The sequence below is a fragment of the Cygnus atratus genome, chromosome 4, assembly GCF_013377495.2.
Source record: "Cygnus atratus isolate AKBS03 ecotype Queensland, Australia chromosome 4, CAtr_DNAZoo_HiC_assembly, whole genome shotgun sequence".
Taxonomy (NCBI): Eukaryota; Metazoa; Chordata; class Aves; order Anseriformes; family Anatidae; genus Cygnus; species Cygnus atratus.
The window spans coordinates 71,227,893-71,246,625 of NC_066365.1; the positions used below are offsets into that span (position 1 = coordinate 71,227,893).

At 49.0% G+C, this 18,733-nt stretch overlaps 1 protein-coding gene across 3 annotated transcripts in view; it reads right to left on the reverse strand.

Moving 5' to 3' along the window:
• The window catches only part of FGFRL1 (fibroblast growth factor receptor like 1), a 169,758-nt gene extending 161,012 nt beyond the window's left edge, over positions 1-8,746 (reverse strand). The window contains exons 1-2 of one of the 3 annotated variants that reach the window (XM_035547407.2): positions 8,576-8,746; positions 7,414-7,523 (exon numbers count right to left, since the gene is read on the reverse strand). In XM_035547407.2, coding sequence (XP_035403300.1) covers positions 7,414-7,474 — 61 coding nt within the window. In that variant the 5' untranslated portion in view covers positions 7,475-7,523; positions 8,576-8,746. Of the gene's footprint in view, positions 1-7,413; positions 7,524-7,653; positions 7,904-8,575 lie in introns of those variants that run through there. The other 2 variants (XM_035547408.2, XM_035547406.2) reach the window with 2 other exon arrangements.
• Between the last annotated feature and the right edge of the window lie 9,987 nt (positions 8,747-18,733).

Genomic DNA, 18,733 nt, shown 5'->3' on the forward strand with positions numbered 1-18,733 from the left:
GCAGTTCATACACCTGTAACTTGTCTGATGCTTGTCACTGCTTAACCAGCGTTAACAGATTGGTTTAGCTGAGAACAAAAATAGTAGCTCCCTCAGTTACTCGAGCTCACACAGATCTGTTAGTTGAGAAGAAAAAGGAGAAAAAGAAACCAGTTCACAGTGCTCCAGGGTCTGTAGCAGCCCAACACCAGGAGTTTGGCTTGTTTAGCTCTGGCAGGCTGGTGGGGCTGAGTCCCTTCTTCCTCCTTTGGAGTTCACTTGGCCTCACCCCATCCACTTCTGTCTAAAAAAGGGAAGATTTAAATCCATAAAAGGCAACAGTAAAATATTGGCAACTATAATGAAAGACCTCCCTTTACAACAGGATGCTTCTGCTCCAAGTCACATGGCGGTCAAAAGTCAATCAAGCATCACACCGTAATGGCAGAGGGGTATCTGGGAGGACATGGATGAAAAGGGAAATAGGGCAGATTTGAAATAGCTGCATCCCACCATCCTGTGCAGAGCAAGCATGCAGCCTACTGGAGACCCTCTTCCAAGGCTTGGCTTCATTGGGACTCAAGGGCAGCAGTACCCTAATCCGGGGTAAATTCTCTCCCAGAGGCTGGCTAATGCTTAGATTTCCCCCCATGACCTCCTCCAGCTTTTTTCTCTCCTGGACACCTGGTTCTGGACAGAACTGTGACATCCACAGGTGCCACCGGGAGTCAGCACAAGGCCAATACCAAATTATTATCATCAGTTTATTAGGCATATGCGAGCAAACCCAGCACAGAGAATATGAATTAATTTGCACAATAGGCAGTTCTTTAAAATCTCAATTTCTGCATTTATCTGCTGTTCCTGTGCTTTTATTTAACACGCACAAATACTGACAGCTCCTAAAATACCCACCAAAGTCAATACAACCCAAGTGGCATGTAGGTTATGACACTTCTTGCATTACTCACTTCTCAGTCACTTGACAGGATGCCCAAGATTGTGCAAATCTTTCATGAAATAAATTCACCAGACATGAGGAGAAGCAATTTTGGGTCCTGCCAAACCAAGAAGCCACCATTGTCACTGAGGAGAGGCTGAGAATAGACGTGCAGCAGTCCTGAGAAACATTAACCTTCTCTGGGAAGCCTCTGTTCCCAATTTACATTTTCCTTCCCTTAGCGAAGTTCAAAATTAAGTTTGAACACTTAATGGAAGAAGTAGCCCGGAGTTATTGGCTGAAATTCTTCCTGAAAATTGGAGTGGTTGGGACGAAATAAAAACGTTAGGTTATTCGCGGCACCGCTGGATACCGTGTTTCTCCTGCGATACAATGGGGAGACTGTGTAATCAGGGCAACCAACCAAGCTCCAAGCAGCCCGTGTTTATTTGACTCAGAAGGAAGAAAAAAAAATTTTAAAAAAATCGGAGATGTGAATGGATTCAGCGGCAGACAGCATATATTAACTTGTTAAATAACACTTGGGCCAGTCCACACCCAGCAACCCTGCCTGCAGAATGGCACCCGTTCTTTGGGGATAAAACCCCCTGGGCTGACCCGAAGTTACAGCAATGAATTTCCAAGTTGCTTTCAGCCCAGTTGCCAGCCAGAGCCTGCAGCAGGCAAAATCAATGTGTCTCTAGAATAACAAAAAAATCCAGCCCGGGCTGTACCGTTGAGCAGGCGAATGGCAGGATCCGAAATATCATACTTAGCCCACGGCTCCTCTTCTGGCATACTTCAGGGATCAGTCCAGCGGTTGATATTACAAATCATCTGTGCAAGTCATCCTTAAGAGATGGATCCAAAGCCCATGGGACTGAGGAGGAGTCACGGCACTAACGCTCACAGGCTCCGAATCAGGTCCTAACCTGTTGAACCTGGCATGGGCTGCATCTGCTTATCTCATACAATGTTGGGACAGCAGGATCAGACTGCTTGAGCCGACTTTTGCAAGTTTATTTATTTTATTTTAGTACCACAGCTGCTGCGAACGAGCACCAGGCTCAACAGGCTTGCAGCAGGCAGTGGTCTTGCAACTTCTGCATTCATGCTGGCTCTGCTCTTAAAAAATTCCCCTATATGAACAAGAGTATTCATAAAAAACCCTGGTGCAAAGTATTAGGACAGGTCAGCACAGCTAAATACATATGGAAGCACGTTTTTATATAGAAAGCTCCACGGGATGGCTGATTGCGGAGAACAAGAAAAGGAATAGAAATCCAAATTAAATGTCCAAAACAAGAACAAATGCATTTCAGCTTGAGTAGCCCACCAGAAAACACAGGAAGAGAGCAGGTGAAAGACAAACTCTTTGAAACAAGACAAAATGATCAGGTTAATGAAAGAAAAGGGAGAAAGGAGCATTTCCACTGACTCCTATAATGCTGGATACAGTTGCACAGACCCTTTGAACAGCGTGATTTTACAAGTCACTGTAGACACAAGGAGTTTTAGGAAAAAAAAAAAAAAACAAAACAGAAAGCTGCACTGATTCTACTCCCACTGAATAAATAAATCTACAGCTACAGGATTTTGTTGTTCTGTTTTTTAATTTCAAGCTAGGCAAAAGAAGACTTCTGCATTATTATTTTCACACTTCAGTGGAATTTCTTTTCTTTTTAAATCTCTTCCAGTAACTAATCCAAAACGCACAGCCCGGCAGTGACCATCTCTACTGCATTCACCCCGTTCTGCACCCACGTGTATCGATCGGCATCAATCCCAGACCATGGCACAGCGAGACGGCCGCTCGGAAAGCGATTATCAGACAGTGTGTCGGGAAAGGTTGGCTCCGTCAACCAAAAAATGGGTTCCTACTTGCTAGCAAGTGTCACTTCTTCTACTTATTTTTTTTTGAATGACATTTTTTCCAGAAAGAACCATTTCCCCAGCACTGCCTCATGGCATCTGAAAGTTTCTGCCGTGGACAAAAGTCAAGAGTTCGGAGCTCAGCCGGTGTTGCGAACAAGTTCATCATGGAAAAGGCGCGTTTTAATTTGCTGTTTGCGTCTTTTAACGAAGGTCAAAGAAGCATATGTACTTTGACAGAGTTATAAAAACTTCAAAGAAAATCTAAATGCATTTAGTAATTTGCCGAGTTCCGTAATATTCCTAATAAAAATAAATAAATAAAATCAACCCGAAGTTTCCAGTATGACGCACGCTGTATTTTATGTTTAAACTCAGACGCAATTTAAAGAGACCAACAGTCTCCGAAGAAGGGAGGAACTGGGGCTTAAAAAGAAACAAACAAGCAACTAACCAGGATTTTCATATATTGTCATGTTGACTCTGGGTACAAGTCATGATGACAGATCATTCATGAGCGAGTTACCTAACAGCATAATACAAAAAAAAAAAGGCACCAAATTTAACCAGGAGGTCTGCAGTGACTTACGTAAAATTTGAATCAGACTATGGATGTGAACGTGCTTCTCTTTCACAAGCGAGAAATTACCTAATTGTTATACCTGATAGCACCCATTGAACAGGAATAAAGGAGCTTTTAAACAGAAGCCAACAGTAATCACTTTAATATTATCATTACCTTACCCACATTAACTACTGTTCACTTTTATAAACCGCAGAGTTACAGAAGGGAAAATATGAAGAAGAATCACGAACTCATCTCCCAAGAAATAACAATAATAAATAAAAGCACAACTACCACAAACTTTCCTGCACCCTACTCCCTTTTCTCCAATACTTCGACAAGTAAAAAATGGCACACGGCACTATTTCTGTCCCAAATTGTTGAATTTTGAGGCAGCCCCTACAATAAATTCCCCACAAAGCTGGCACCAACCAGACTTGCAAGCCAAGCGACGCGCAGAAAAGTGCGAGAGCAGAAAGTAATTAAGGTCCTGCTCTTCCCCTCCCTACGCAATGCACCGAAAATGAAATCAACCTCCAATCTAATTAGTTTCCAGCAGAATATCAGTTTACTCGCTAACGGGAGGGTTGTCGCTGCTCTTACCAAAAACTCCCAAACATACCACACGAGGTCTTGCTTAAGCCACAGGCCCAAGCCCGGCACGTCCCAGCATTACCGTGTACGGTAACCGAAGCGAATACGATGGCTACTTGACAGATTTGGAACAAATATTGCGTTGCGTGTCACTGAGCTAACACAAGCAGGAAAATATCAGATTGTATTACCTGTATCCGACCGGAGGTGTGGACTGGTCGGAGCTACATTGCTGCAGGACGCAGTCACGAAAGGTTAGTGACCCAAGATGGCATTCGTCCCTGCGGAGAGGGGCCAGGGCAGGACGCTGGGGACTTTTGTACCCCGTATAGGGCTGTCCAGAGAGAAGAGGAATGGAGTGACACGAGGGACGAGCCACCGGACCTGCATCATTGTCCCAGGTTGAGGGCTGACGCTACCCGCAGTGGCTGGCAGGAGGGCCCGACGCGGCTGCCCTGCGCCCAGCTGCCAGCCAGAAGGTATATTCCCCCTCAGAGAGCCACAGCACGCAGGTTTCATCCTCAAAGAGTGGATTTCGTGCCCACATAAGCTCTCATTTTCACCCAGAAGGGAAAGAGGGAGCTTGGACGTTTACCAAAATAGCCTCCGAGGAACACTAATTTGGTACAGGCTCCCTCCAGGAGATCCTTAGCCTGGATTAAGATTGGTCACTGGGGGATTTATTCCAGATTAACTATTCTGGAAGGGTTATTCCAGTGTATTTGCAGGTGTAGACGAGCCCCTAGCCAAAGTCTTTAAATTTCAGCCCCTGAAAATGTAGGTTCAGGCTTTGCCAGAGCTACCTCATCCTTCATCCTTGCAGACAGAGCAAGTTCTGCACCTGGACCTCTGAAATCAACCCTGCTCTCTGCTCTGCGTGGATAGTTTGAAGGTTTTGCCACTTTCTTAACAGTTTATCTTGCTTTCCTAAGAAATCCCCCTTCCTGCACTGCTTTGTACCCCAGCACTGGGTCACAGGCGTACAAGGGACAGTGCCAGTAGGCACCGCTCCGAACCTGGAGGAAAGTGGTGGCGTTGGCCCAATCAGGCAGTCCTGCAGGGCCCTTCGCCTTACAAGGCATCACCTAAATAAAGATATAAAAATACTACAACATAACATTTAATGAAAGATTGCAGCTGAGCACTCAACTGTCAGGAAATAGCAAGGCTGGAGCGCGTGGGCAACTTAACTCTGCCCCCTTGTGCAAATGCACTTCGGTACAGCCCTTCCCTGACACCAGCCGTCTCCAAACAAATGTTCTAATTCCAGCAAAAGCACATTTTGCCTAATAAAAGTAAAAGAGAAGGGCCAGTGCTTTCACACTGCGCCTTCTCAGCCACCTTCCTCACTCGACTGCGAGCCAGCACCTATTTAGCTCAACGACGCAGCTCAGGAGACGTTGGCACGCTTTGGCCACACACGCACAATCTACAATCGGGACAGAGATATTAAACACTGTTTGGGCAAAACAGAGAGCCCTTCTTCCTCCAGGGAAAAACTTCACAACCTCAGGCTGAGATGCGACCAAAAGACTGTCCACAAAACCCAAAACAGGTAGCATGTACACATCTCCAGTGGCAAACCCGCAGCATGATACATCCGGAAAAAATCCACAGGCACGTTAACAACCAGGCACTTTTTTTTTTTTTATGAGAATATGAATTTATCCCAATGTAAACACCTAATAATCGGCGACACTCGGCAGCCCAAAATAAGGCTTCAGTGTGCCAAAGAGTGTCCCACCTCTGCTCACGTACGAGTTTGATCTTTCATCTATGTCCACCGCTACCAAAAATACTCTCGATATTAAAGAGGCACGCGGCAGGACTTCAACATTAGGGTTGTGTCTTTCTTTTTACCACAATTACACCTTTTTCCTTCTCTTCCTCTCTGTAGCAGCAAGTGAGTGAATGACAGTTTTTAAGCATTTGGCCCTGGCTTTTAAACTCTGTTTCATTTTAAATAACCAGGACCATCTCTATCCACTTGCAGGATGGATTTTTCTGGCTCTGAAAAGAGAGAGTTCAGTTAACCCAATCACTAATGTGATCCTGTTAAAGTTACCTTAAGAAAACCCTTCATATAGGAAAAACAATGATGTTCTGCAATTAACGCTGTTAATTTTCTGGCGCTTCATCACACAACAGCAGCCCACAGTCAATCACACTGCATTTTCCAGAGGCAATAAAAGAATATGAGCAAGACAAGTGCAAACAACATTTAAACAGGGGCTGCCAGGAAAGCAGCCGACACTCTGCTTAGAGTGGAGACAAAAATCTTTTTGTCTTCTCCTGCCCACTTCAGATTTTTTCCGGAACTCCACCGACTTCTCAGGTCTATTGCAATAACCTACATCCATGAAGTCTTCTTAACTCACACACCGCTGCCTACAACTTACACTGAGTCTCCATTGTAAACCTGGCCTGGAATTCGGGCTCGCAGGACTTCAAGCCTATATACTGTTTTCTTTTTCATTCAGCTTCCAGCCGAATCATTTTATAGTGCTTCTGCCTCCATAAAATATTTTCTTGGGAGCCAATGCCAAGATGGAAAAAAAAGCAACGCACTAACCAAGCCTTGGGTTTTTAGAGTAACGCTGCTCCCCCTCTCACTCCCTGCTTTTATTTTTGGCAAGTTGCAGCCCCAAACGAAGGGCAAGTTTAAATCTTTTAATTCACAGCCTCGTGGCGCTGGGTGATTTAAAGGTCTTTCAATGATTCACGCAACACCGATACTCTTGGGAATTGCAGCTGGAGCGATCTGCATCCTAAAGCCATACACCCATTCTGCTGGAACAATGCAGCCTCTCCTTTGTGACCAGAGCCGGGCTGGCTGGGAGCGTGGTTTCTCATTCAGGCTTTCCAGGGACAGTACCCACCAAGGGACCAAGAGACGGGGCAGGAGAAAGCGGAGGAAAACCCAGCGCTCCCCCTGCCCCGACCTGGAGCTTGGGTTAAAGCACCTTCCTGCAAAGAAATGTCTTTTTCGCCCCCGCCGCTCCCAGGTCAATGCATTTTGCTGTGCTGCTGGTGGGGTAACCTGTTTATTGAAACCTGATCGACTGCTGGAGCCCCAGCGTTAAAATATGCTCTCGCTGTTGGGAACTGTCATTTGTCTGTCACCGAGGAGGTTAATGGACGTGTTTGTTTAGTTAGCTAGTGGGAATATACAGGGCAGAGGCTGGCGGGATTACAGGAGGGGAGAGGTATTTCTGATCCACGGAGGAATGTGGTTGCTTTTCTTTAAAATCGTCCATGTACTTCTTATAGGCGCACAAGAAAAGCCCCTGCGAGTCCACCTGTGCTTGCGAGACCTCCTACAAACCCCATGCTCCATCCACAGCCCCGAACCCCGCAGGTACAGAGACGTGCACGTGGGCAGGGGCATGCACCCCGAGCGGAGGACAAGCCCTGGCGGCAGCAACACTGACGGGTCCCCGCCAGGGCTCCGCGGTCCCCTTACCTCTGGCCGAGTCCGAAAACGCAATTATCCCCGCAAAAAGGAGCACGAGCTGCAAGTCCATGGTGAAAGTCAGACCCCTCCGGGTCGTGTGGGATACCGTCCTCTCAGACCTGGAGGCAAGGGAAGGAAAGCGAAATAATTACGGGGGGGAAACAAACCAACAGCCCGCGACTTAGCAGACTTTTAAAGCCTGTTGCAGAGGCGCGAGGGCACGAGCAGCAAATGAAACAGCGACCGTACTTGTAATTCATTCCTCGGCGTTCGGCGAGCAAAACTTTGCCCTCCTCTCTGCTTCAGCCTGATATAAATCAAGAACCCACCGAGGCCAGCACGCTGCTCTAAGCTCACAGTTAGTGCATAATTCGCTGATATCCCGCACGGAGCCAGTCCGGAAGGCAAACAAAACGCTAGCGAGTGGCCATAAAACACGATTCCAGGTTACCAATTTGCAGAGGAGCCCGGGCGGAGGGGAGGAGGAACGCTTCCTCGCCCATTGGCACCCAGCAAACTTCGTGCGGCCGCCTCGGAGCCCCCAGCCCCGCTCCGTGCCGGGGACCCGCGCCGCTTCGTGCACCCCACAACTTCTCCTACCAGCTCTCCTCATCCCTCTCCTCCTTTTTCTCTCCCCCCCTACCAAGCCAAGCCAAGCCCCGCTGGTTTCCCTGCCCGCCAGAGGTGCGTCCCACAGCAAAACCGCATTAAATTATCCGGATTCTTGAAGATGCCTTCGCGGCCAGACGCGCAAGCGGGGTAGCTCAGCTTTAGGGTAATTACCCCCCCGGTGTCCCCCTCTCCTCAAACTCTCACTCTCTAAACACTGCCTGAATTCCTCACCCTTGTAAAGTCCCCCCTGGGAACACCCCGTGCCCCCAGGGGACACGCAACCCGCTCAGCATCCACCAAAGCTCCCTCGCCACCAGGTTTGGGGTCACCGTGGCACACGGGGGGGGGGGGGGGGGGGGGGGGGCACACACACAAATACACACCCCAAGGAAGGGGCTCCCCCCTTTTCCGGGAGGACGGGGCACAGCTTTAAGCCTTTACCAGCCGGGATTTGCTACGGGGATTGAGGGATGGGGTGGGGGCGATGGCACCAGGTGTGACATGGGTCGTGAGGGGGGGGGGTCCGGGTGTGTGTGGGGGGGGACACACAAGGACTTACCTCGGCTGCCTGCGGGGCTCTAGCACCGTGCAATGCCGCCCATCCCCGTCGCCTCATGCCCTCCGCGGCCACGGCGCCCGGCAGGGCGCTCTGCCGCCGGCCTCTACCTCATCTCCCCCCCTCCCCCGGCCCCAAAACCGGGGGGCTGCCTTCGGGGGGGGGGTGTCCCCGGTCCCACAGAGCGGGGGCTCCTCCGAAATCCCCGCAGCCCCCCCGGGGGGTTTGCCAGCGGGGAGCCACCGGCGAGGAGTGAAGGGAAGGGGAGGTGGGGTGGGAAGGAAAGGGGGTGAAGAAGAGGGGAGAGGAGGGGTCGTAATGCTGCTTGCTTCCCTGGGGGGGGGGGGGGGGGGGCTGCGTGTGGGGAGGGGGGCAGCGGGACCTGCCAGGGATGCCCGGGGATGCCGTCCCGCGGCCCTCCGAGCCGGAATCCCGTTTAAGGAGCCGGGAGGGGGAAAGGGCTTGGGGGGGAGGAAGAGGAGGAGGAGGAGGAGGAGGAGGAGGGTGGTTGGGGGCCAGGAGGGGGCGGTGGGAGGCGGGGGGGGGGTGGCGGAGCGCAAGGAGCCGGGCTCGGCAGCAACTTTCCCTGCAGGGCTTTGTGGCGGTGGGGGCCGAGCCGCCGCGGAGGGCGGTGCGGGGCCGCCCCGCTCCAAACTTCGCACCAATCCCGGGCAGCCCCCGCCCTCCCCGCCGAGCCGCCGCTCCCCTTAACCCTTTTGCGGCGGCTGGGCCCCCCCCCCCGGACCCCCTCAGACCCCCCACGGGCCCCCTCATAACCCCCACCACCCTTTTTCCCCCGCCCCACAACCCTTCCCTCATTCCCCGCGCACCCCACGAAGTGATGCTGCCTCAATGCCCCCCTCATCCCCACACCGCCGCCTTCCCCTGAGGAAACCCCCGTGGGGACAGGCCGAGCCCCCCCACAGCCCCCCGGGGTTTGGGGACATGGGGACGAGGACATGGCATGTCCCGGGGGGGTGATATCCCACGGGGGGGGACATCCCACCCTGCCAGCACGGGTGCAGCCCCTCTGGGAATGAAGCTAAACTAAACTTGAAGCAATCCAGCTCGAAAATAAAACTGCTGGGGAGTCTTCTCCTTGGGTTAGTCGCTGAAATTATTTATTTTTCACTTTCATACGGCTCAGCTAATGCGTCCCCTCTCATAACTGCTCTCCGCACGGGATAAAACTCAACCCGGCAGAGCTACCAAACAGACTAAACAAATGCCAAGAGGGAAAAAAACAAGCTGCCTGAATAGCTCTACTATGTGGAGAGAAACATTGCTGATGTCTTTTATTGGTTCTCTTATTTGATAAGCTCTTATTTCTCTTATTTGATAAGCTCCAGCGGGAAGGCCTCCATGAAAATGAAGGGGTCGCAATCCTCAATGTTGGGGAGAACCCCAACACCCAGGCCAAGAAGCAGCTTCCACCTCCACTTTATCTATTTTGTGAGAATTATGAAAGCACACCCTCTGTTATTATTGTTACCGAATGCTTTTACTCAGCAATTCTTGACAGCATGAAATCTGGCTATAGGATATCCAAGTCAAAAACATTTAAGACTAAACATATAACCTGCCCCCCCAACCAGAAACAAACAAAGCAGCTGACAATATCTTTTTTATATATTCTACATATTTTTATCATCATTTTTATTATTAAAGTTCATTAATTTGAGAAATCCCAGATGGGCTACTCCTCCTATCAGGCAATAACTTCAGCCTCGTTGACTTCAAAGACGGTGTTGACTGAGTCAAACCTTCAGGACTTGACCTATGTGGTTGTATTCATGCCATGGACCCTGATAAAGTTGCTTCAAGTTGCACCAGAATGAGAGCTACATCTCGAGCAATGATGTGTAAAAAACTTCTTTGTAGAGTTTCATATGGAGTCAAGGTTTTTGTCCCAAGGACATCACCATCTAATATATGGTCCCAAAACTGTTTACACAACCTAATGTTCCCATGCAGAGTGAAGCCCAAAGCAGCCTCAGTTTTGGCTCAGAGGATAAATAACCTCTGATGGGCTGTGCTCCTTCCATCCTTGCTTCTTTACCGAAAAATCTCACGTGTGTCTTTGTGGGCTCCAGTGCCTCCCAGTCTGTGGGCGTTTCTCCTCCCAGTGTATCGATAAAGCAGCAAAATGCCTCCTGCAGCCTTGCCCCAGTGGGAAGTTCTGGGCGATGGAGCGTTACAGAGGCAGCCCACAAGATTTTCTAAAGCATCCAGGTGCCTAAACGCCTTCAGATTCCCCTTAGGTCTCTGTCTTCAAGCACCCAGAAACTTTTCAATAATTTGACTCCAATGGATGTTGTAAAAGGATTGAGCAGAGGGCCAGGGAACAGAGCCCACAGCTTCCAAACCCCAGGCTAAAATAACCAGAGAACCACCTCTCCTGACTCCCAAACGTCTGCAATCTTTATATTTTTGCTCAGGACTTTGGGAGTCCTCAAAAAGCAGCCTGAAACCAGGCCATAGACTTCATCCATCTTGTTCACCGTACAGCAGCGTGGAAAGAAATGTAAAACATTGATACAACAAAAATAATTAATATTCCTGCAGCAGCTCCTAGTTTATCAGAAACAAAATCTCATGCTGTTTTCCCAACACTTCTACCTAAATAAGGAAACATGCCGAGCCGTGTTTTTCTGGGCTGGCTGTAATTTCCAGGATGATTGAATAGTCTGCAAGTCAACAGCCCCGGTTTGCTGCTGCACCCCACAGTCCTGAGACAAGGCTGTGGGAAAACAGCTTTCTGGAGCCGGCAAACAAAACCAAATGCTAAGCAACGAAGAAAGTGTCTCTGCGTGGCCTGAGAAGTAGCCTAACAGCCCATTTGTATCCCGGTTGTCCCCAAAGCCCCGCTTGAAGAGCGTGGCTTTCCAGATTTCGCCTAGCTGTGATGGTCTGGTGAACATGCATCCCTGTAACAACTTCCCTCATCTCTCCAAAAACACGGGTTGGCCTTTTTCCAGCTTTCTTACCTCTTTTCTCCAAGGAGCTGCTCACCTCCATCATCACGGAGCTCCATTTTTTTGGAGCTCTGTGATTTTTTTTTTCCCATTCTCTCCCTTCTATCTTAGCAGTTTTGCCTTTTCTTTTCCCCTACAGATAATTTGGGAGACCATCCGGGCTGCAATTCCTCACCTCCTGTTCCTGGATTCCCTCAAACTGCAGGGCAGGTCGATGAAATGGGCCGGGGCCACCGACACCACCCGGGCTGGCACCGATGCCTTGCTGGAGCACGAGGCCCTGTGGCACGGGTCCATGGGGCAGCCGGGCGCAGCTGACGAGCACGTGAAGGTGAGGGAAGGGCACGGCCGGGGTTAGGCACATTCCCCGTTCACACAGCCCTCCTCAGGTTACGGGTGGGAGTAGCCACACGGGGCCAGGCCCCGAGGGAAGCCTGGCTTTGGGGATGGTGGAAAAGGTGAGTAATGGGGTTAGCGGGCTGGATTTCCCCCATGGATTGCTTCCAATGGGACGTTGGTGTGTGACAAGGCAGCAGCACTGAACACATCCCGGCTGGGTGGGCGAGGAGCACAACTCACCCGTTTCCATCTGCACAGAGGAACAAGGTACCACCTCATGCGGGTAATGGACTTCACAGCTATGTAGCTGCTTTAGCTGGAGGATTGTGGAGATCACCCCAAAATGATGATCCTTCTACTTGGCAGCTCACATGGGACCCTTCAGGCTCCAGGCACTGAGATGAGTTTTGTCAGAGCCACTGTGCTGACCCACTCAGGTCTATAGATAAAGCTGAAAAGGGGTTTTGTGAAGAAAGCAAGATTTTATGAGAGCCGTCACCATCTGCCCTACCTGTGGTGACTTAGGTGTAGCTGTAACGTAGGTAATATTCAGAGAGGGGGTATGCACAGATGGAAGGATGGACACGATGATATGGTCCTGTAATCTATATTTTTCCCTTAATAAAAAATGCCACTTCTCTTCACATACACACTTACTTTCTTAAAGTATGCTTTGTTCTAAGCCATGTTTCAAAAAAACTAAATGGCCCATCATATGTATAAGTTTAACAGTTATACATGAAACATGAATGCCGTGCTCAGGCAGAGAAGAAAAGATGATGAAATGAGGGCTCAAGGTCCCGTTACCAAACGCTGGGTCCTGCACAGGATGCTTGGAGGTCCCACTGCCCCAGTGCCCTCACATCAGGGCTTCCAAGGATTTTTGCAGGCGTGGGGATTGCTTTGCTCCTGCAGTACAGATGGATCGCCAGGCTCCAGGCAGTGTGGCAAGGGCCGGTGCAAAGGCATGGACATCTGAGCAGGCACATGGGGAGGGGGAAGCATTGCTTTGGGGTGCTTTGAAGGAGCCCAGTGCAGTAAAAACTTTTCAGCTTAGCCCACCACCTTCTGCTCCCCCGGCATTTTTCACCTTCTGAGGTGGGTTTTGAAGTGTACAACTGCTGTTGCATCTGACAAATTAAAGGACTGAGAAGGGCCAACCAGCACCTTACTTTGGGTCTCCAAGAGGGTTTGTAGCTTCAGGGTGAACAAAAGATATTACCTCCCGCGAGAAAATTTGCTTGGCTTCCTGCTAATGACTGCACCACCGCCATTCCCACAGCAGGAAAACCACATCCAGTGGGTTCAGTGCACCAGTTCCATGCTCCCAGAAGGTGCTCAGATATTCAGATGGGGAATCTGGTATTAAAAGCTTATGGCAGATCACATTGCCATTCTTCTGAAGGAGCTCTGCTCCTTCTGCTTTCTTCAAATGGATCTCATTCTTCTTTCTCACATCCCTTTGCATCACCTTAAGCAATTTATTTTATGCTCGGTACTTTTTCCACTCTTAAACGTTTCCTTACGCAGCGTTTGGTAAAACTACAAGTAGTTAAAGTTTCCAAATGTTCTCCATAAACACATCCTTCCTCAGGCCCCTTATCCTTTATATCACTCAGCACGGGTTTCTTGGAGTCAGCCTGACACTGATGTATGAAGGATTTGATTTTGCTTTCCTTTTACATCTGGCTAATACAAGAGTAATCCCACTGGAGCCATTGGAGTTGTTGTAAGTGAGAAAAAAAAAAACTTATCAAGCCAACAGGCTCATCTGTACAGCAACTACGTCGTCCAGGTAGTCTTAGCTGAAGACTCTGAATATGCACCACCGAATCCAGGTATCTCATATGGGAAGGTGAGCACAGTTTTGAAGGCCTTAATCTCCTCTCACTGCTCGTTCACATCCTCCTCCTGTGAGAGAACTCTGTCTACGTGCACCGATGCTGGGTTCGAGTCCTCCAGATGTAGCAAACATGAAAGGGGAGATGCAAAAAATAACCAGAAATAAATTTTACAGAAGCCCAAGATGAACAGACAGAGAGAAAAACAGAAATGTCAAGTATTAATTGCTGCACAGACGTGAGGAATGTTAAGAGAAACTGTTTGGGGATTTATGTTCAAAAAAAAAAAAAGCTTCCCAAACTATTTCCTTTCAAATCTCTCAGCGTTTTCCATAAATTCCATGTGTGTGTGTGGCACTCTCTGATAACATACAAATCTGAATGCATAAACTGTTATGAAATGTTTGTACAATTTCATCCAAAAATATGACTGCATGTTTGTGCTTTAATTGTCAGCAATAGGATATTAGGCAATAGCCACATGCATCGTGTCAGGGGCACTGGGTGAGGTTAGGTGGTACGAGCTCAGGCTGCCCCTTTCTGGCCATGTCTCCGCAATGAGGGGAAACCCCAAATTATTGGGAAAAATAACCTGTAGCAAAGCGGGCTGCAAGTGACAGCACAGCCCCTGCTCTCAGTGGCAGGAGTGTGCAGAGAAATCCAACAAAATCAATAAATATATTTCAGATCCATACAGGTCTAACTGGGATCAGAAATCTGATGATTTCCAGGTAAAGCATTGTATTTTTTTTTTGCCATTCTTTGCAAAAAAAAATAAAGCCTTAGCAGAGGAATGGACACTTCGCTTCAATCAGTGTTGTTTGAAATGTCTTTCATATATTAACATTCTTGCTGAAGCTGAACATTAGTTCCACTTTATCAGGAATATAATGCAGCTGCATTTTCTGGATGGGAGCACCACCAGAAATATGTTAACTATATAGTCAATAGCTATGCCTTGTTTACTCTTATGCATAAAGCCATACGGAAACAATCCTCCCAGGAAATCTTTATTATTTTTTTTCTCTCTTTTTATGTATGCAAATAAAAATAATAGCAGAAGCTGGCCTGGGATGCTGGCTAAGAATCGGATGGCAGGAGCTTGCTTTTGCTCATGGTTTGTTGAGAAACTCTCTGATACCCCCAGGGGCAGACTGGGCTGCTCTGGTACAGCAACAGGGTTTGCAGGGAAGGTGCATCAATCCCCATCCGTCCCTCAGTGCCTTCACCCTAGGATGTTCCTCCTGAAGACCCAGCCAGCACACTGTGATGGCTCAGCCCCGGTGTTCCCCGTGCTGGGGGATCTGCTGGCTCTGAGAGGGGTCCCCGTGGGCACAGGGCTTGGGGACCACAACGAGGAGGGCAGCTCCAGAGGGGTTCCCATGAGCTCACAGGGGACCTCTTGGACCTTCGGCTGCTCAGACATTCACCTTGTCTTGGTGCTGTGCTCATTGCTTCGTCCAGCAGTGCTGGGGTGGAGATTCACAGGTGGAGATCCACAGGAGGACAAATCCTGATGGACCTGGGGAGCGCTGCCCGCTTGCCCACAGCCTGAAGAAGACAGCTGCAAAATCCACAGCAGTGTGACAAGCTGCAAGATAACAAGGCAGAGCCTCCATCCTGCCCTCCCCAGGCACAGGCAGGGTTAAATATTAACCCTGGGTCTGGGAGACAACCCCTTCAGTTGGCCAGCCGCCCCCACCGCCATCCCCACGTGAAGGGAAGAGCAGAGAGCACACTAAGGAGCCCGGGAAATATGTAAGGAGCTGCCAGCATTTGCTGCCAAACACTTTTATCTTTAGACAAAGATAAATCTGTTGCTTACTTAACCCAGCCTTTACGAAACTCGCAGCTCTGGGTTTCCAAAATAACAGGAGCAGAGTGGAGCTGGCTGGTGTCCTGGTGAGCAGCAGATGCACACAGGGCAGCAAGAAGGTGACAACATATCCCGCCGGAGAAATGGCTGGAGAGTAAATCATTTGTCAGGGAAATAAATAAGGATTTAACCTCCACAGGCTGGAGAACTTACCTGCTCGTGTCCCTGCAAAGTGCAGGTGTCTTTTTTTTTTTATTAAGAGAGCAATTAGGATGTATGGTTAATAATGAACAAACAAAAAAAAAAAGCTGCTGCTTGCAGCATGAAGTGAGATGCAATCTCAAAAGAGCAGAAATGTGCCATGAGTGTGTACGAGGGCGGCCGCAAGGTCTTGAGGAAGATGCCAGCGATGCACGGTGCAGCACCTGCCCTGCTCAGCTCACCAAACTGCCACGGACGCGCGAGCCTGCTCCCCATCTTTTATTTTATTTAAAACAGGCTTGTATCCACAGTGTGCACAATGGTGGGGTCTAAGAGAGAAATGAAAGGCACTCATAGGGTTTGGTGTCAAAATGTGAGGTGAGGGTGTGAGTTTGGGGCTTGCCTTGTCCCAGAGGTCCCACGTAAGAATGCCCGGGCACTGCCCATGTACCAGGCGTTTTGTCAAACCTAAGGCTTCCTGCAAAAATGAGCTCAACCCCACCCTCATTTTCAGGTCATTCGCTTGTTTTTGGGGGGGGGCAATGGTGCTGCAAAAACAGTGCAAGTATGCATTAGTAACAGCAGCTCCCTATTTATCTATAAAACTCACCATTCACAGTAAATTCCCCCTTTTTTTTTTTTTTTTCTTAATGCTAGAGTTATTATCTGGCAAGAATATAGCCCCTTCCTCTGCCACCCGTGACCCAGGCTGAACCTGTTTGCCCATGTTATTGTGCTGGTGTAATTCAGTGGAAAAGAGATTGGATTAAACAGGCAGCTCTGGAGGAGTAAATAAAAGGAACATGCTTTAAAGAGTAAATAGACAAGCCCGGGTATAATAGAATAACTCCTGGCGGTGCTAAATCAAAGGGAAAATAATGCCCTCACTAAAATCTGAACGGTGCTTGTGAGGAAGGGAAGCCCACAAAACTGGATGATCCGTGCACGGGCAGACCTCTTCCACAGAGAAGTGCGGGGATAGCCGGGTTAGCTCCCGGCAATTCCTCAGCGAGTCCAGCCCAAATCTGTTTAGCAGCAGAAATCCTTTTTTTCTCCTCACTGCCAGCCCTGCAGTTCAGCCTGGGCTGGCGGGTCAAGTCCTCGGCTTCACCTCCCTTTTGCCTTTGATGCTGCTCCAGCGAAGTCGAGAGCGTGTCTGAAGGCAGCAGTGGGATTTCGCTAGCACGGGGGATCCTACAGGAGCAGCCAGCAGCTCGCCCTGGCCAGCAGCACCACGTCCTGGGGCAGGAAAGGGCTGGGAAGGTCTGACGCTTTCTGGCAGCCTCAGCACGCAGATCCCCGCTTTGGGAATGCTTCCCCGATGGCATCAGTCAGCCCAGCTGTAAAGGCAATTGATCTGTCTTGCTCCACAGGCTCTTTTACCCCTAGCAAAAAGCTGTGATGTGAAGCTCACAGCGATCCCGTACCGCTCTCAGGTGCTCTGCACCCCTCCAGAGAAGGGAGGCATTTGCCTCTCCAGAATCACAGCAAGAAAAAAAGCTTTTGGCAAGCCCAGAGGCCGATCCCAGTTCTGTTCGTACCTGTGTAATCCAAGGAGGGCCCCAGTCTGTCTCCATCCTTCTGCTGTGTCAGCCTGCAGAGCTAATAGGGGAAAAAAATTAATATCAACTGAATATACGAGCAGCAAACTTCCGAGTGGGGTAAAGCATATGTGGAGTCACTTTTCGGAGCTGGCATCCTCTTTTTCACACAATGGCATTAGGTAAAGCACACTGTGAATGACTCTGGGACATTTGTTTCCCATCAGCTGCAGAGGAAATCCCCTGCGCTTGCAAGGTGAGAGTCCTTCCCATGGGAAAGCAGGCTGGTAAGTCTGGGAGCTGAAAATCAAGCTCTTTGCCTCATTTCTGCAGAGATTCTAGTGTCAGAGCTTAAAAGATGAGTTGTGGCAATGCGTAATAGAGCTCAGCTTGCCCATTGGGGATGCATTACTTCTCTGCTAGCAAGGGGATGGGGATCATCATTTCAGTTGAAAACAGAAATACAAGTATACAAAGCCTAAATATAAAAAAATTTATATGGACATTTTCCTAACCATAATCCAAATGTCTTCTCCGTAAATCATTGGCTAATAAGGAAAGGATATGAGCATGTGAACATTTGGGGATCCTGATGTGACCATTCACTGAGATGCACAGATTACAGACACAACCATCCCTACTTCAGCATAGCACATGATGCGAATAAATGGAGAGCAGGAATTATACATATTGTAAAGTTATACAGTGCAAAAGAATTCTTCAAGGAATACCACATCCTGAGTCTTACACAAGGAAATCCAGACCAGGCATTGTGGAAAATATTAATACATTTCAGTGTCAGGCAGAATTATGAGGCTGATCAAACTGAATAATCCAAGGTGCGTAATCTCCGGGGTATTTTCCTACAAAGTGGAGTAAGTGTGAGCCTGTCACGCAATCCAGCACCAAGGAGCAGGACTTGGCTTACAGACACAGAAGTCACCTGCAAGAAAAGTTCTCCGGGGCTTCACTTCAGAAGAGAGACAAAAGCAAAAAGAGAATTAAAACCGCAGCTCAGCTCTTCCAAGTCACCGACCGTGATGCCTGGTGGGGAGATCCATGCTGGTTAGCGCACTGGGTGTGCAGCTCTCCAAATCCCAGTGCAAAGCCAAGGGAGCACCCTGCTTTCACCAGCCTTCAGTCCCCTCAAAGGCAACCAGTCCTAGAGTCTCTCTGTGTTTACATCTGGGCAAGATTTAGTCCCAAGGCATGTTTTCCCAGAAAAGATGTAGGTCACGCTCATGTTGATGCCATCCCCAAAAAACACAACAAGCTGTGCCTTCTGAGCAGTGCTCCAGGAGGGACTTTGAGGTGGGCTGTGAGGAATTTGAGTGCAGGAAGTAGGTCTGCATGGCTCGAAACCCAGGAGGGCAGGAAACAGCAGCATCCTCCTGCAGAAACACAAAGCTTGAGCCATGAAAAATGGTTTGTCAAGAGAATGTGGAACA